Here is an 18520-nt window from a genome sequence, read left to right on the forward strand (position 1 = left end):
TGTATCTCTCATCAAAGGACATGCAAAATGGTTTCACTGATCATCAGTACCACTGCTACATACAGGCCGTTTCATCAAATCATCATAGAAATACCTATATTCATGCAAAATATAATCAAGTAAACGTATGTCTTGCATTTTGTTCCTGTTAATAGCCACTGGTCCAGTGTAAGCTCTTTTGAAATTACAAGCAACAGACAAAATAAAATATTCTTGATGTGTTCACTAGGCTACAAATGAATAAATGATGCCATTTTACATTTCTCAGCACTGTCCAAAAACAACAACAGCTGAACTTAGAAAAGTGAAGCATGACACATAGTGCATTACGTATTCAATAGAGGGTATACAAAGATGATCACTATTCAAAGGGGATTATTCCATGTGCAAAGGTCTTTCTAAAATGATGTAAATGTGTTTCTGCGACTTCATTACAGTGACATTGTGTGGAATAAAGCCCTTTTCTTGCAAAAAGATGTATCTCTGGTACCATTTTTATGTCATTTTGTCAAAATTAGGAGTAAAGCCCTTTCAGAAATGACCATATCAATTGTATCGATATTATGATAAGGATAGTTGCTATTCACTATACAGCGGGGATGCTTAGTCATAGATACACACAACAAAAAGTCTGTCACAATATAAGCTTTCACCCAACAAGCCCTTTGTTGAAAATCGACAGACCAGTGCATGATGGGAGAGGCAGCTGGGTGTCGGTAAAGAGGAGGCTGGGCAGGGATGGGGAGGGGGAGGGATAGCGGTCGGTGAAGTGCTGCTGGGAAGCCTGCAGGGATCAGATGGAGAGAGGGTAGGGCAGCTGGGTTTGGATGCAGGGGTTGTGTAGGGCTGGATGAGTATATTGTGTAGCTTTGGTCGATGGAAGAATACGACTGTGGGGAATGGTGGGAAGGATAGTGGGCAGAACATTTCTCATTTGAGAGCACAGTGAGAGGTAGTCTAAACTGTGGCCAGAATTTAATTCAGTTGTTCCAGTCCTGGGTAGTTGTGAGTTAAGAGGGCAGCTCCTCTGTGACTGGACGGTGAGACTTTGGGAGGTGGTGGGATACTGGAAAGATAAGGCACAGGAGATCTGTTTTTGTACAAAGTTGGGAGGATAATTACAGTCTGTGAAGGTTTCGGTGAGGCTCTCGGTATATTTAGACACGGACCGCTCGTCACTGCAGATAAACCAAACACAGGTGTCTTGGGCTGTATGGAGGGGACTTCTTATTATGGAACGGGTGGCAGTTGTCAAAGTGGAGGTATTGCTGGTAGGTAGTAGGTTTAGTATGGACAGGGGTAATGATGTAGCCATCTTGGGATGGGGGTCAACATCTAAGAATGTGGCTATTTGGGCTGAGTAGGACCAGATGAAGCAAAAGGTGGAGAAGTTGTTTAAATTCTGGAGGAATGTGGATAGGGTGTCCTCACCCCCATCTAGATCGCAAAGATGTCACCAACGAATCTGAAGCAGGTGAGAGGTTTAGGATTCTGGATGTTGAGGAAGGATTCCTCTAGATGGTGCCATGCGTACCCCATATTTGTTTGTAGATAATGCCTTAAAAGAAAAGTAATCATGATTTAGGATATAGTTGGTCATGGTGACTGGGAAGGAGTTTGTTGCTTTCGAATCCATCAGCATTCAATAGCAGTGAGGGCATGGGCATTAGGGATGTTACTGTAAAGGGATTTTATGCATCACGTAGACACTTTCTCACCAAATACATAATTTTATTGAATGTTGTACCCAATTCTTGTGGCTAAAGGCATAACAGTGGAAAATCCAGGATGGAATGACACACACACACACACACACACACACACACACACACACACACACACACACACACAGTGTCTTTGGCTACTGTGGTCAGACTGCGAGCAACAGTGCATGATGGGAGGGGAGGGATAACAGGGTAGAAGTGGGATATGGTAAAGTGCTGCTTGAAGGAGTGTACAGGGAAGAGGTGGAGAGAGGTTAGGGTAACTAGATGAAGTAGGGAGGTTAGACAAAGGGGTGGAGGGTTAGCAGAGGAGGAGAGAAAGAAAGACTGAGGGTGTGTTGGTGGAATAGAGGGCTGTGTATTGCTGGAATGGGCTCAGTGGGTAAGGATGATGACTAAGGAAGATTGAGGCCAGGAGGGTTACGAGAACTTAGTTTATATTACAGGGAGTGTTCCCACTTGAGCAATTCAGAAAAGCTGGTGTTGGTGGGAAGGGTCTACATGGCACAGGATATGAAGCAGTCATTGAAATGAAGCATGTCATGTTTGGCAGCATGCTCAGCAAACAGGGTGGTCCACTTGCTTCTTAGCAACAGTTTGTCAGTGGCCATTATTGCAGACAGACAGTTTTTTGGTTGGCATGCCCACATAGAATGCAACACATTGGTTGCAGCTTAGCATGTAGATCACATTACTGGTTTCACAGATAGCCATGCCTTTGATGGGATAGCTGATGTTTGGAGTAGGTGGTGGTGGTGGTGGTGGTGGTGGTGGTGGTGGTGGTGGAGGGATTTATGGGACAGGTCTTGCTTCTAGGTCCATTACAGGGTTTGAACCATGAGGTAAGGGGTTGAGAGCAGGGGTTGTATAGAGATGTACAAGAATAATGCTTAGGTTTGGTGGGTTGCAGAATACTGTAGGAGTGGGAAGGATATTGGATCGGACATTCCTCATTTTATGGCACGATGAGAAATAGTGAAAATCTTGGTGGGGAATGTGATTCAGTTGCTCCCATCCTGGATGGTATTGAGTGATGAGGTGATTGCTCCTCTGCGGCTGAATGGTGGGACTCTGAGATGTGGTAGATGACTTGAGAGGTAAGACACGGGAGGTCTGCTTTTGTACAAAGTTGGGAGGGTAATTACAGTCTGTGAAGGCCTCGGTGAGACCTTTGGTATATTTAAAGAGGGTGGCTCGTCACTAGAGATCCAACAGCTGTGGGTGGCTAGGCTGCGTGGAAGTGACTTCTTGGTATGGAAAAGCTGGCAGCTGTCAGAATGGAGGCATCGTAGTGGGTACTGATGCAGCCATTTTTTAGTTGTAGGTCAACATCAAGGAAGGTGGCTTGTTGGGTTGAGTAGGACCAGGTGAAGCAAATGGGGGAAAAGTTGTTGAGGTTCTGGAGGAATGTGGATAGGGTGTCCTCACCCTCGATCCAGATCACAAAGATCTCATCAAAGACCTTCTCTTCTTCTCCCAGTCCATACAGTAGAAACACTTTTTCACCACCTACCCTACCAGTCAGACTCAACCAGAGACCAATGTTGAACCCTGCCTGACTCTGTTCATTCCTCCATCCAACTGTGACTCCCCACCCCCCTCCACTGCCCACAATCACCCACTGCCACTTTCCCGGCCGGAGCGTAACCTTTCAATACACATACGGACAGAACAACACACGTGAGCATAAAGGGAGCAGCAGATGCGTACCAAGCAAACTATACTGCACCAAAATAAGACCCACGTCATGTCCACAAACCGGAGCACTGCTCCCGGAGCTGGTGTCTGATCGCTGGACTGCCCCAACTCTCTATGCCCCGGAAAGCGATGCTGACTGCCGCCTTGCTCAACTCTCCCTTCTCGGCCGTGCACAACTACTCTTCTCTTGTCGCCTCAGAGTGCGGCCGCAATGTCCGTTCTCCCCTGCTGTCCCCCCAGACTCCCGTACTTGCACTCATTCCCTTGTTAGGACCCGACCGACAGGAGGCGCTTGCAATCGAACATAGTGACAACCTCAACCAGAGGAGTAATCAATAGCGTCTTGCGCCCTAGAGCCGCACCACAGCTCAGACACCTTTGTGGGTGCATTTTCCGCCATGCACTATGCAGTGTCGATTTGTGCTTTGATGATGACCATGGACTTCTTTGCTCCTGATATCCAGCACTGTAGCTAGTCCATTGTGGTGGGGCCACCATGTACCCTGTTGGTTGTAGCCCCCTGACCACACAGGGATTGCTCAGCTGATGCCTGCACCATTAACTCCCCACATTTGCCAAGGGGTAGATGCCTATCACCCTGGGGGCATCGGGACTTCTAGCAATGGCCATCCTGCCAGGTGGCCTTTGCTGCTGCTGGGTGGCGCCTGTGGGGAGGGTCCCTGGTCGGAGTGGGTGGCACCAGGGCAGATGACACGCGATGAAGCATGTTCCATCATCTCTTGCTGGTGGTGAAACAACAGCAGTCTCTAAGTGATCACAAACACAATTCAACACACAGAAGTATGACCCCACACCGTTCCCCTCCCTGGCCACACGGCCACACCATGGGAGGAACGTCAAGCTAAAGATTGGAGCGGATCTTATTCGCCCTGGTACCTTGCATGTTCGACAGCTGATGGGTAATCTTTCATGACGATGAAGCCTCAGTTTTTTTGTTGTGCGTTTAGAGGACAAGTTCAAGGAGGTGGAGGGCTTGTCCAAAATGAGATCTGGGTCAGTCTTGATCAAAACAGCATCATCTGCCCAGACATGGGAGTTACTCCCTTGTGATGAGCTGGGGGATGTTTCTGTAACCATCATGCCCCATAAGAGCTTAAATATGGTCCAGGGTATCATATTTCACAGGAACCTTCTTTTGCAGTTCGACGATGAGCTGCTCGCCAATTTAGAGCGGCGAGGTGTTTCGTCCGATGTGTCCACCGGGGTTCAAAGGATAATTCGGTTGCCACTGGTGCTTTCATCTTGGCCTTTGAGGGTGATACATTGCCCGAGAAGGCCAAAGTGATGGTCTACTGGTGTGATATAAAGCCCTATATCCCTCCATCGATGCGGTGCTGTTGAGTTCTGGAAGTTCGGCCATATGTCTTCCTGTTGTACTTCCAGCGTTACATGCCGAGATTGCAGACACCCATCACATCCCAATACTCCATGTGGCCCGCCTCCAGTCTGTGTCAACTGTGGAGAACACCATTCGCCTTGCTTGCCTGCCTGCAGGGTTCTCCAGAAAGAAAGGAAAATCATGGAGTACAAGACCCTGGACCGACTGAGCTACACTGAGGCTAAGAGAAAATTTGAACGCCTGCATCCTGAGTGTATGACATTGTCTTGCGCCGCCGCTATAACAGTTCTGGCACCATCAGCTCGATTCTGGGGGGCATTTCCCTCCCTGTTACTCCTGCACCACCTACTTCGGGAGCAACATCTCCCCCAACCCCCACCCCTCAAATCATTGGAGACGTCCATTCTCACTTATAAGCCAGAGAAGCGTAAGCCTTCTTCTGCTTCTCTCGCTACGAAGGGGTCCCTTGGGTCACTCCCATCCCAGGTTTCTTGTAGTGGGAGAAACAACACCCACCAATGGTTGAAGAGCCCAAAAGCAGCTGGTCGTAAGGCCTCTTGCTCATCCTCAGTCCCGGAGACTGAGCCAGTGAAGTCCTGCCAGCCAGGGAAACCCAAGGAGCAGCAAGAGAAATCAAAAAAAAAAAATACCCCTAAGACCAAGGAAATTGCGGTGGCACCCACACCACTGCTACCTTCAAGCTCTGCAGCTGAGGATGGGGTGGAGAATTTGGCGTCCGCTGAGGACCTAGATCTTGCCATACCCTCAGACACAATGGGTATAGACTGCTCAGGCAATAAATCGGTGGCAGCAGGTGACTCTGAGGCGTAAACTGCCACATTGAATGTTCCATGCCGTCCCAGTCTCACAATGTCATCCTCCAGTGGGACTGCGGCGGTTTTTTTCCACCGCCTGGCTGAGTTACAGCAACTGTTAAGCTTTACACCTGGTTTCTGCATTGCCTTCCAGGAAACCTGGTCCCTGGAAATGCAGAACCTTGCCCTTTGCAGCTATAAGGGATACTATAGGAACCATAGTAACTGTAGGAGTCTCTCAGGTGGAGTTTGTGTTTATGTCCTAAACTTGGTCTGCAATGAACATGTGCCCCTTCAAACCCCTCTTGAAGCTGTCGCTGTCAGAATGACGACACAGGAAATAACTGTCTGTAATGTATATCTTCCTCCAGATGGTGTAGCATCCCTGACTGTATTAGCTGCACTGATTGACCAATTCCCTAAACCTTTCCTACTTCTGCGAGATGTTAATGCCCATAACCCCTTGTGGGGTTGGTACCGTGCTTACTGGCCGAGACATGGATTTCGAAACTTTACTGTCGCAATTCGACCTCTGCCTCTTAAATACTAGGGCCGCCACACATTTCGGTGTCGGGTCGGGTCGGGTCGGGTCGGGTCGGGTCGGGTCGGGTCGGGTCGGGTCGGGTCGGGTCGGGTCGGGTCGGGTCGGGTCGGGTCGGGTCGGGTCGGGTCGGGTCGGGTCGGGTCGGGTCGGGTCGGGTCGGGTCGGGTCGGGTCGGGTCGGGTCGGGTCGGGTCGGGTCGGGTCGGGTCGGGTCGGGTCGGGTCGGGTCGGGTCGGGTCGGGTCGGGTCGGGTCGGGTCGGGTCGGGTCGGGTCGGGTCGGGTCGGGTCGGGTCGGGTCGGGTCGGGTCGGGTCGGGTCGGGTCGGGTCGGGTCGGGTCGGGTCGGGTCGGGTCGGGTCGGGTCGGGTCGGGTCGGGTCGGGTCGGGTCGGGTCGGGTCGGGTCGGGTCGGGTCGGGTCGGGTCGGGTCGGGTCGGGTCGGGTCGGGTCGGGTCGGGTCGGGTCGGGTCGGGTCGGGTCGGGTCGGGTCGGGTCGGGTCGGGTCGGGTCGGGTCGGGTCGGGTCGGGTCGGGTCGGGTCGGGTCGGGTCGGGTCGGGTCGGGTCGGGTCGGGTCGGGTCGGGTCGGGTCGGGTCGGGTCGGGTCGGGTCGGGTCGGGTCGGGTCGGGTCGGGTCGGGTCGGGTCGGGTCGGGTCGGGTCGGGTCGGGTCGGGTCGGGTCGGGTCGGGTCGGGTCGGGTCGGGTCGGGTCGGGTCGGGTCGGGTCGGGTCGGGTCGGGTCGGGTCGGGTCGGGTCGGGTCGGGTCGGGTCGGGTCGGGTCGGGTCGGGTCGGGTCGGGTCGGGTCGGGTCGGGTCGGGTCGGGTCGGGTCGGGTCGGGTCGGGTCGGGTCGGGTCGGGTCGGGTCGGGTCGGGTCGGGTCGGGTCGGGTCGGGTCGGGTCGGGTCGGGTCGGGTCGGGTCGGGTCGGGTCGGGTCGGGTCGGGTCGGGTCGGGTCGGGTCGGGTCGGGTCGGGTCGGGTCGGGTCGGGTCGGGTCGGGTCGGGTCGGGTCGGGTCGGGTCGGGTCGGGTCGGGTCGGGTCGGGTCGGGTCGGGTCGGGTCGGGTCGGGTCGGGTCGGGTCGGGTCGGGTCGGGTCGGGTCGGGTCGGGTCGGGTCGGGTCGGGTCGGGTCGGGTCGGGTCGGGTCGGGTCGGGTCGGGTCGGGTCGGGTCGGGTCGGGTCGGGTCGGGTCGGGTCGGGTCGGGTCGGGTCGGGTCGGGTCGGGTCGGGTCGGGTCGGGTCGGGTCGGGTCGGGTCGGGTCGGGTCGGGTCGGGTCGGGTCGGGTCGGGTCGGGTCGGGTCGGGTCGGGTCGGGTCGGGTCGGGTCGGGTCGGGTCGGGTCGGGTCGGGTCGGGTCGGGTCGGGTCGGGTCGGGTCGGGTCGGGTCGGGTCGGGTCGGGTCGGGTCGGGTCGGGTCGGGTCGGGTCGGGTCGGGTCGGGTCGGGTCGGGTCGGGTCGGGTCGGGTCGGGTCGGGTCGGGTCGGGTCGGGTCGGGTCGGGTCGGGTCGGGTCGGGTCGGGTCGGGTCGGGTCGGGTCGGGTCGGGTCGGGTCGGGTCGGGTCGGGTCGGGTCGGGTCGGGTCGGGTCGGGTCGGGTCGGGTCGGGTCGGGTCGGGTCGGGTCGGGTCGGGTCGGGTCGGGTCGGGTCGGGTCGGGTCGGGTCGGGTCGGGTCGGGTCGGGTCGGGTCGGGTCGGGTCGGGTCGGGTCGGGTCGGGTCGGGTCGGGTCGGGTCGGGTCGGGTCGGGTCGGGTCGGGTCGGGTCGGGTCGGGTCGGGTCGGGTCGGGTCGGGTCGGGTCGGGTCGGGTCGGGTCGGGTCGGGTCGGGTCGGGTCGGGTCGGGTCGGGTCGGGTCGGGTCGGGTCGGGTCGGGTCGGGTCGGGTCGGGTCGGGTCGGGTCGGGTCGGGTCGGGTCGGGTCGGGTCGGGTCGGGTCGGGTCGGGTCGGGTCGGGTCGGGTCGGGTCGGGTCGGGTCGGGTCGGGTCGGGTCGGGTCGGGTCGCTCTACCACTGATAATCTTGTGTCACTAGAGTCTGCCATCCAAACAGCCTTTTCCAGACGGCAACAACTGATTGCTGTCTTTTTTGACTTATGTAAAGCATACTAAATGACTTGGTGGCATCATATCCTTGCCACATTGTATGAGTAAGGTCTCCGGGGACCACTCCTGATTTTTATCCGAAACTTCCTGTGGCTCCGTACTTTCCCTGTCCAAGTTGTTGACTCCCATAGTTCCATCCATATCCAGGATAACGGGAAAACGCAGGGCTCTGTATTGTGTGTGTCTGTATTTTTAGTGGCCATTAATGGTCTAGCAGCAGCTGTCAGGCCCTCTGTTTCACCACAACTTCTGCACTTCGTACTGCTGCTCCAGTACTGTTGTTTCTAAGCGGCGCCTTCAGGGAGCTATCCACAAGGCGCAGTCATGGGCTCTAGCCCATGGCTTCCAGTTTTATCCGCAAAGTTGTGTGTTGTGCACTTCTGTCGGTGTTGAACCACTCATCTGGACCCCGCACTTTACCTTAATGACGATCCACTCACTGTAGTGGTGACCTATCAGTTCCTAGGACTGGTTTTCGATGCTCGATTGACTTGCTTCCCTCATCTTTGTCAGCTTAAGCAGAAGTGCTGGCAGCACTTCAATGCCCTCCATTGCCTGAGCAGCACCAGTTGGGGTACAGATCGCTCTACATTGCTGCAGCTCTATAGAGCTCTTGTCCAATCCCGAATTGACTATGAGAGTGTGGTTTATGGTTTGGCAGCACCTTCAGCATTGGATTTACTCAACCCTGTGCACCACTGTGGGGTTCGATTAGCGACAGAAGCCTTTAGGACAAGTCCAGTGAACAGCATACTGGTGGAGGTTGGTGTCCCTCCCCTGCAGACCAGATGTATGCAACTGCTCATCAGTTACATAGCACACATTCATAGTTTCCCTGAGCATCCGAATTACCGTCTATCTCCCGCATTGGCAGCCCAGATCGGGGCTATCGATTGAGGTTCGCGTGCGGTCCCTTCTCTCCGAACTAAAGTCCTACCCTTTACCACCTCTACTTATGATCTGTTCACATATTCCTCCGTGGTGTACGACTCAGCCGCAGCTTCGTCTGGACCTTTTGTATGGCCCTAAGGACTCCATTAACCCCACAGCTCTCCGCTGTCACATCCTCTCAATTCTTGACATGTTCTGGGGCTCTGAAGCAGTTTACACCGACAGCTCAATGGCTGATGGTCACATAGGCTTCGCACATGTTCATGGAGGGCATATTGAACAGTACTTCTTGCCAGTCGGCTGCAGTGCTTCACTGCAGAGCTGGCAGCCATATCTCGTGCTCCTTAGTACATCCTCTCATTCTCTGGTGAGTCATTTCTCCTGTGTACTTACTCATTGAGCAGCCTACAATCTATCAACCAGTGCTACCCTTGCCACCCTCTGGTAGCATCAATTCAGGAGTCCATATATGCCCTGGAACATTCCCGCTGTTCCGTGGTGTTTGTGTGGACCTTAGGACACATCGGAATCCCCAGCAACGAACTTGCTGACCAAACAGGTGATGCAGAAACAGCTTCTGGAGATAGGCACCTCTGAAGCTGATCTGTGTTCTGTCTTACACCGCAGGGTTTTCCAGCTTTGGGAGATGGAATGGCATAACAAACTTCGTGTCATTAAGGAGACTATGAATGTGTGGAAGTCTTTCATGCAGGCCTCTCACAGGTAATCAGTTGTCCTCTGCCGGCTCCACATTGGCCATACGTGGCTAACGCATGGTTACCTACTCCGTCGCGAGGACCCACCTCAGTGTCGCTGTGGCTCCCAAATGACAGTTGTCCACCTCTTGCTGGACTGCCCACTTTTAGCCACCCTGCGCAGACTTCTAACTTTGAGTGGGTTTTATACTTCTATGTAGGCTTTAGTGCATGCCCTTTGTCCCTCTGTGTCCTCCACCCTAGTGCTTTTTGGGTGGAGGTTTTAATGTGTTGCAGAGTGGCTGGCTTTCCCTTTTTTTATTCTCATGGTTGGCCAGCCACTGTAATCTGCTTTCATGTTTTACTCTCTTCTGTTTCTACCATCTCTTTGTTTTCTTGTCCTCTTTTGTTTGATTTAGTATTTGTTGCCTTCCCTTCGTTCTTGTGGCTTTTCCTTTCTTTCCATAGAAACAAGGGACCAATGACCTCGTAGTTTGGTCCATTCTCCCGCCTTTAAATCAACCAACCCAACCACCCAGGAACCCCATTGGGGCTAGTTACTGTGCCCCCAATGAGAGAATCTCCACTCTCATTGACCAACATCTTCAACCTATTGCCCACAGTCTATCCTCCAATATAAAAGATAGGAACCATTTCCTCCAATAACTCTCCTCAGTCCCTGTTCCTTTATCACATGGTTCACTGCTTGTTACCATTGATGCCATCTCCCTTTATACTAACATCCCTAATGTTCATGGCCTTACTGCTGTTGAACACTATCTTTCCCAATGCTCAATGTATTCTAAACCAACAACCTCCTTCCTAGTCACCTTGAACAACTATATCCGCACCCACAATTAGTTCATCTTTGAATGCTTCTGTGGTAGGGCATGTCACTATCCTATGCCAACCTATTAATGGGTCATCTAGTGGAATTCTTCCTAAACACCCAAAATCGCAAACTTATCACCTGGTTTTGATTCATCAATGGAATATTCATGGGTGGATCGAGGGTAAGAACTCCCTATCCACATTCCTCCACAACCTCAACACCTTCTCCCACATTTGCTGCACCTGGTCGTACTCAACCCAACAAGCCACCTTCATCGATGTTGACCTGCACCTTAACGATGGCTTCATCAGTAACCCTGTCCATAACAAACATACCAATCACCAGCAATACCGCCTCTTTGACAGATACCACCCATTACATGTCAAGAAATCCCTTTCATACAGCCTAGCCACCCGTGGCCATCCCATACACAGTGACAAACCTTGAAATATACTGGTGGTCTCACTGAGGCCTTCTCAGGCTGTAATTACCCTCCCAGCCCTGTACAAAAACAGATCTCCCATGCCTTGCCTCTCCAGTCACCCACCACCACCCAAATTACTACTGTCCAGCCACAGAGAAGCAGTCCCCTCATGACTCAGTACTACTCAGGACTGGAGCAACTGAAACATGCTCTCCATCACGGCTCTGACTACCTCTTGGTGTGCCATGAAATAAGGAATGTCTTACACACTATCCTTCTCACCCCTCCCACAATATCCTCGTCCATCCCTACACAACAAGTGCTCTCAACCCCTTGTCTCAGGTCTCGTATCCCTGTAACAGACCTAGATGCAATACCAGTCCCATACATACTACCAACAGTACCTACTCCAGTTCGAGCATATAATCAAGTTTCTTGTGTACCCGATTACAACCCAAAATTGTAACAAGGAAACAAGCCTGAGATGAACCTGGGCTGAGTGATGTCAGAATGCGTGTGTCTGTTGGAATGGTGCTTGCAACCCTCTTTCGGGTCTCCGGAAGAGTTTTTCTACTGGACTTCCGGCATTAATGCAGAACAATGAATGTAGCTTTTGGTTCTGGCAAAAGTCACATACTGCAAAAAAATGACACTCACAACATAATCGAAATATGTTTCTTCTGCATAACAATGCAAGGTCACTGTCTGTGACTGTACCAAGGAAAAAACTGGGGAAATGTATAGAGCAACTCTAGAACACCCTCTTTACAGTCCAAGTTTATCACCCTGTGACTACCAAATGCTTGGACTGCTGAAAGAAGGAACTCAGATGACTTGATGGCAAAGAAGCGATAGAGGAGTTCATGTGCCTGTGGCTGCGCACACATCCCTCTACTTTCTTCAAGGATGGCATCAAAAAGTTGCAAAGCAAAGTGACGAGATACTCTAGAACAAAGAAGTGGTTGTATTTTTGTTTTGTTGTTTCAGTGAAGTTTTCAAAATACAATTCAGATTCATTAGCTCTCCCATTATATAATTACAATAATAATAATAATAATAATAATAATAATAATAATAATAATAAACACTGGAAACTGCAGGTTGGAATAACAATATTATATGGAAGAGGACAGATTGTTACTCACCGTAAAGATGACTCACTGAGTTGCAGACAGGCACAACTAAAAGACTTGCACATGCAGCTATTGGCCAAAGCTTTCCTCAGCAAAGAAAGTATACACACATTTACCCAAGCAAGCACACTTCATGCACACTCAGCTAACACACAGCTGGCACCTCTGATCAGAATACAAAATCTAATTCCTTATATTGTTAAATAACAACAACAACAACAACAGTAATAATCATAAAGGGCTGGCTACTGCGTACTTTCAAGGGGCTCCACTTCCTGTTGACCATACCGAAGCTCACAAAAATAGATAAGAGCATTTCCAACTTTCAGAACTATAGTTTCCTTTTTTAGGAGAGGAGAGGAAGTGATGAGGAGATGTTGAACAAGAGAAATTTATCATTCAGAACAAAGGGACACACTCCATGAATCAGACTGGTACAGTGAAGAATAATAGTCTTAATAATGATCATGTCATTCTAATGTAGTGTGATGTGAATTCACATTCATCTTATTACACCATTTTTACAATTTATTCAAGTTGTTATATTCTTTCATCTTAAGATCATCTATCAGTTTCATTTTACATCATTGTTTTGAGAATTTATTCTCATTTTCAAAAGAGTCAGTGTACTCGTAGTTATTTTTATTAAATATTATCTTTAGAAGGTTATAGTATGACTTTTACACAGTAGTTATATAAATGGTATTTTTTTCCAACTCATGACAGATGTTTATTGTACTATGAAATCACAGTGAACAAAGTTTTAAGTGGCATCATAATCATTCTGTACAACCAAAGATGTTACAGATGCTGATTTATCAACAATGTAGGAAAAGACAGATTGCTGCTTACTATAAAGAAGACACATTAAGTTGCAGACAGACACAATTAAGACACTTAAATAATGCTTTCAGGAAAAGAGAAAAACACACAAGCAAGCACACCTTTAGCTGATGAAGGCTGTGTCCGAAAGCTTTATGTATGTGTCTTTTAATTCTGCCTCCCTGCAGCTTAACATGTCTTCTTTACAGTATGTAGCATTTGTTTACACAAATATGTTCGCATGTGTGAGTTTCTGCTTCTCCTGTGTCACACATATGAACATCACCAAATTTATAGTCATAGCCATGCATTATGTACCCTATATAATGTACGAGTACATAGTCTGCTATCGTGGTTATCTCCTAAAAACACACAAGCAGCTGCAACAAAGATACCTGGAAACTCTGACAAAAACTGGACAACATACAACTGTACAGGATAATTTTATCAATTGGTCTTATTAAAATGGGAGCTTCCAAAGTTGTATTGCCTGGTTTACGTACTAGTGACACTGTGTGAACGTTTCATCTGAAGTAATGTTTATTTTTCATGTGTGTGAAAATCATCAGAATAGATGCTAGTAGTTCCTTTACATAAAGCAAAGAGACTTAAAAAAATTTTTGTTGAAATTTTATTAAAGTTCTTAAGTTTGATGAGTGCCATCATATTTAATTATAAATAAGCTATGAACTGCAGACTGACTTCACTTAACCTTTATGTTACAGAGCAGAAAGAGTACCATTGATGTCAACTGCAGTAAATGTTCAGAGAGCTCCACCAAATAATGTAGTACCTCATCGGTCCATGAGTACTGGGCCTAAGAAAGTACAACAGGCAAGGGTAACAGAACACACACCAAAAGATTTAGTACAACTTGATAGTGACCTAAGTGATAGCTTCATCTCAGCTTCAGGTTCTGATGAGGAATTACTGGTTGCCTGTTATGAATTTGAGCCTACTACATCTTCCAGATATAGTGGAAAGTCATATATAGTGGACAGTGCAGCAGATTTTGGTAAGGTGCCAAAGGATTCTTACTCAGATTTCAGGGCCACAGAACAGATACAAGGAAGAAAGAAATCACCACAGTTTCTAGAACTTCCTGAGGTGATAGGTGACGATGATGATGATGATGACGATTGTGGCGGTGGCAGCAGGTTGGTAGCTAAAAATAATATTAAACTTCATTTCAGTACATGAGTTTTTGATTTTTGAAAATGAATATAAGGTATGAAAATTGTCTGTTTTTGTCCTCCTTCAAAATGTGACATCCATTCCCAGGGAGACACCAGATAGCCAGGATAAAGGATCAGATCAGTACTTCATGTCCAGTGATCGGTTGTCATCTTCTCAAAATCCTACATCATCTTTGGGTACTGACAGCAAGGAACCAGTACGAGATCAACAGACTCCACCCGAAGTTGTGAATAGCAAGACCAATGACCCGAAATCAGATATGTCGAAGATATCTAGCACTGAACAGAAATCGTTGCTTCAACCTATGATTAGTGAACAGTTGACAAGTTCTGAGACTGCTTCACACTACTCTCGACCCAGAACAGTTCCTGTGTGGCAATCAAAAGAATCGCGGAGGAGCATGCTATCTTATCCGTCCAGCCGCCAGGTTCACTTTTATGACCACAGCTCTCGGTATCAGCAGCAGTGCTTCCATCCAAAGGACGTTGTTCAGAAAATTGATGAACCATTTCAGGTTAGAATAATTAATTAAATTTGGGATTTTTGCTATCTCATAAGTTTCATAGCCATGCATTATGTACCCTATGTAATGTACTAGTACATAGTTTGTCATTAGCTCTTGTTGAAACTAAATAAATGTTAACTTAACTGGGGCTGAGATATGTGATGGCAGTGACCAACTATATCTTGAAACAAAAATATTATCCTCATTACAGATTTATTTATCCTAGGGAGTGTTTAGCGCAACATGGAAGAATGCTTCATGAACTCTGTTCACTGAATAAATATGTAACATAAAGGTAATAGTGTGATTATTATTGTATTTGGGAAAAATGGCCATATGTGTGAGTTTGCAGGAATGTAACAGTTTATTTTACCTGATCCTATACAAAATATCTGAATCCTGGAACAAGACCAGAGCCTGATTTGTCATCCAGTTTATTTAGTCATGCACGTACCCTTGCATGTGACATAATTAACATAACGTGTAAGAAGGTTCTTGTTGGAAAAAGCATGAAAATATTGATATCGTCTTGAATCTTCATGTGTTATGCTAATTATTCTTTCATTTATACTCCCAAAATTATGTTCAGCTAGTCCATGTGACGATGAACATTTACTCGTATTACACAGTCATTTTCAGATACACATTCCAAGTGGAGATCACCTTCACACCTCATCATTCTGCATATATTTCACAATAATGTTTGTACACCCATAACTGCATAACTTCTTCATTGATGACTCTCTATGTCATCTACTCTGAGATTTTCCTGAAGCTGCCCACACATTGGTGCAAGCTATGTCCTATACTTGCTGTGATGTAAAGGTGTCTGCAGGTGAACTCTGACCACCACATGCCACCAGGGGAATACCTCAAAGAAGTGCTAAAACATGAAACAAATGTTTCATCTACATTTGTATGGATACTCTGCAAATAATGCTTAAGTGCGCAGCAGAGGTTTTATCAATCCACCTTCGCAATAATTCTATATTATTCCAGTCTGGAACACCACATGGAAAAAACAAACACCTGTATCTTTCCGTGTGGGCTCTTGATTTCCCTTTATGATGATGATTGTTACTCCTTATTTATGTTGCTGTCAACAAAATATTTTCACATTTAGAGGAGAAAGTTGGTCTTGCAGATTTCGTGAGAAGATTCCACTGCAGTGAAAAACGCCTTTGTTTTAATGGTGTCCATTCAAAATCCTGTGTCATGTCAGTGGCACACTCTCCCGTATTTCTCAATAACACAAAATATGCTGAACTTTCTCAATGTACTCTGTTAACTCTATCTGGTAAGGATCCCAGACTGCACAGCAGTACTCCAAAAGAGGACAGACAAGCATAGTATAGCTCTTTAGTAGATGTGTTACATTCGCTGACTGTTCTGCCAATAAAATATAGTCTTTGGTTTGCCTTCCTGAGAGCATTTTCTTTTTGTTCTTTACAGGTTAAGTTGTTTGTTATTATAACTCTTAGGTATTTAGTTGAATTAACGGCCTTCAGATTTGGCTGATTTATTGTGTAATCCAAATTTAATTGATTCCTTTTAGTACTCATGTGAAGGAGTTCTTTTCGTTATGTAGGGTCAATAGCCAATTTTCAGACCACACAAATATTGTTTCTAAATTGTTTTGCAATTTGTCTTGATCCTCCTCCTGTGATATTACTATATGATAAATGACAGCATCATCTTCAAACAACCTAAGATGGCTACTCAGATTTATTGTCTCCTAAATCATTTATAAAGGTAAGGAGCAGCAGAGGCCCTATAACACTACCTTGAGGAATGCCAGAAATCACTTTTGTTTTACTCAAAACCTTTCCATCAATTACTATGTATCATGACCTCTGACAGGAAATCACAAATGCAGTCACATAACTGAGATGATATTGCCCTCATATAAAATGTTCTACATATTACAATAGTGATTCATTGATTTTTTTGAATCTCATAAACATTGTAATGTAAGAGCTGATCAAAAAATTGCCATTTGCTGCAGTGTATATGCAGCATAATGCGACTCCAATGCAGGTCTACACTGAGGTAACAGAAGTCGTGGGATAGGATGTGTGCATATACAGATGGCAGTACTATTGCATGTTGTTGTTGTTGTCTTCAGTCCTAAGACTGGTTTGATGCAGCTCTCCATGCTACTCTATCCTGTGCAAGCTGCTTCATCTCCCAGTACATACTGCAACCTACATCCTTCTGAATCTGCTTGGTGTACTCATCTCTCGGTCTCCCTCTACAATTTTTACCCTCCACGCTGCCCTCCAACGCTAAATTTGTGATCCCTTGATGCCTCAAAACATGTCCTACCAACCGATCCCTTCTTCTGGTCAAGTTGTGCCACAAACTTCTCTTCTCCCCAATCCTATTCACTACGTCCTCTTCAGTTACGTGATCTATCCACCTTATCTTCAGTATTCTTCTGTAACACCACATTTCGAAAGCTTCTATTCTCTTCTTGTCCAAACTAGTTATCGTCCATGTTTCACTTCCATACGTGGCTACACTCCAAACAAATACTTTCAGAAACGACTTCCTGATACATAAATCTATATTCGATGTTAACAAATTTCTCTTCTTCAGAAACGCTTTCCTTGCCATTGCCAGTCTACATTTTATATCCTCTCTACTTCGACCATCATCAGTTATTTTACTTCCTAAATAGCAAAACTCCTTTACTACTTGAAGTGTCTCATTTCCTAATCTAATTCCCTCAGCATCACCCGATTTAATTTGACTACATTCCATTATCCTCGTTTTGCTTTTGTTGATGTTCGTCTTATATTCTCCTTTCAACTGCTCCGTTCAACTGCTCTTCCAAGTCCTTTGCCGTCTCTGACAGAATTACAATGTCATCGGCGAACCTCAAAGTTTTTACTTCGTCTCCATGAATTTTAATACCTACTCCAAATTTTTCTTTTGTTTCCTTTACTGCTTGCTCAATATACAGATTGAATAACATCGGGGAGAGACTACAACCCTGTCTCACTCCTTTCCTAACCACTGCTTCCCTTTCATGCCCCTCGACTTTTATGACTGCCATCTGGTTTCTGTACAAATTGTAAATAGCCTTTCGCTCCCTGTATTTTACCCCTGCCACCTTCAGAATTTGAAAGCTTTCTCTAAGTCTACAAATGCTAGAAACGTAGGTTTGCCTTTTCTTAATCTTTCTTCTAAGATAAGTCGTAAGGTCAGTATTACCTCACGTGTTCCAACATTTCGAGGGAATCCAAACTGATCCTCCCCGAGGTCCGCATCTACCAGTTTTTCCATTCGTCTGTAAAGAATTCGCATTAGTATTTTGCAGCTGTGACTTATTAAACTGATAGTTCGGTAATTTTCACATCTGTCAGCACCTGCTTTCTTTGTGATTGGAATTATATTCTTCTTGAAGTCTGAGGGTATTTCGCCTGTTTCATACATCTTGCTCACCAGCTGGTAGAGTTTTGTCATGACTGGCTCTCCCAAGGCCGTCAGTAGTTCTAATGGAATGTTGTCTACTCCGGGGGCCTTGTTTTGACTCAGGTCTTTCAGTGCTCTGTCAAACTCTTCACGCAGTATCACATCTCCCATTTCGTCTTCATCTACACCCTCTTCCATTTCCATAATATTGTCCTCAAGTACATCACCCTGGTATAAACCTTCTATATACTCCTTCCACCTTTCTGCCTTCCCTTCTTTGCTTCGAACTGGGTTGCCATCTGAGCTCTCGATGTTTATACAAGTGGTTCTCTTCTCTCCAAAGGTCTCTTTAATTTTCCTGTAGGCAGT

The 18520-nt window shown here is 47.7% G+C and overlaps 1 protein-coding gene across 1 annotated transcript in view; it reads left to right on the forward strand.

The window, feature by feature from the left end:
* LOC126278315 (uncharacterized) overlaps nucleotides 1-18520 on the forward strand; it is a 199668-nt gene that overhangs the window by 103061 nt on the left and 78087 nt on the right. Inside the window, exons 4-5 of the mRNA XM_049978334.1 lie at nucleotides 13758-14189; nucleotides 14314-14743. Of these exons, the coding sequence (XP_049834291.1) occupies nucleotides 13758-14189; nucleotides 14314-14743 (862 nt within the window). The remainder of the gene's footprint in view (nucleotides 1-13757; nucleotides 14190-14313; nucleotides 14744-18520) is intronic.

Source organism: Schistocerca gregaria, chromosome 6 (genome assembly GCF_023897955.1).
Source record: "Schistocerca gregaria isolate iqSchGreg1 chromosome 6, iqSchGreg1.2, whole genome shotgun sequence".
Taxonomy (NCBI): Eukaryota; Metazoa; Arthropoda; class Insecta; order Orthoptera; family Acrididae; genus Schistocerca; species Schistocerca gregaria.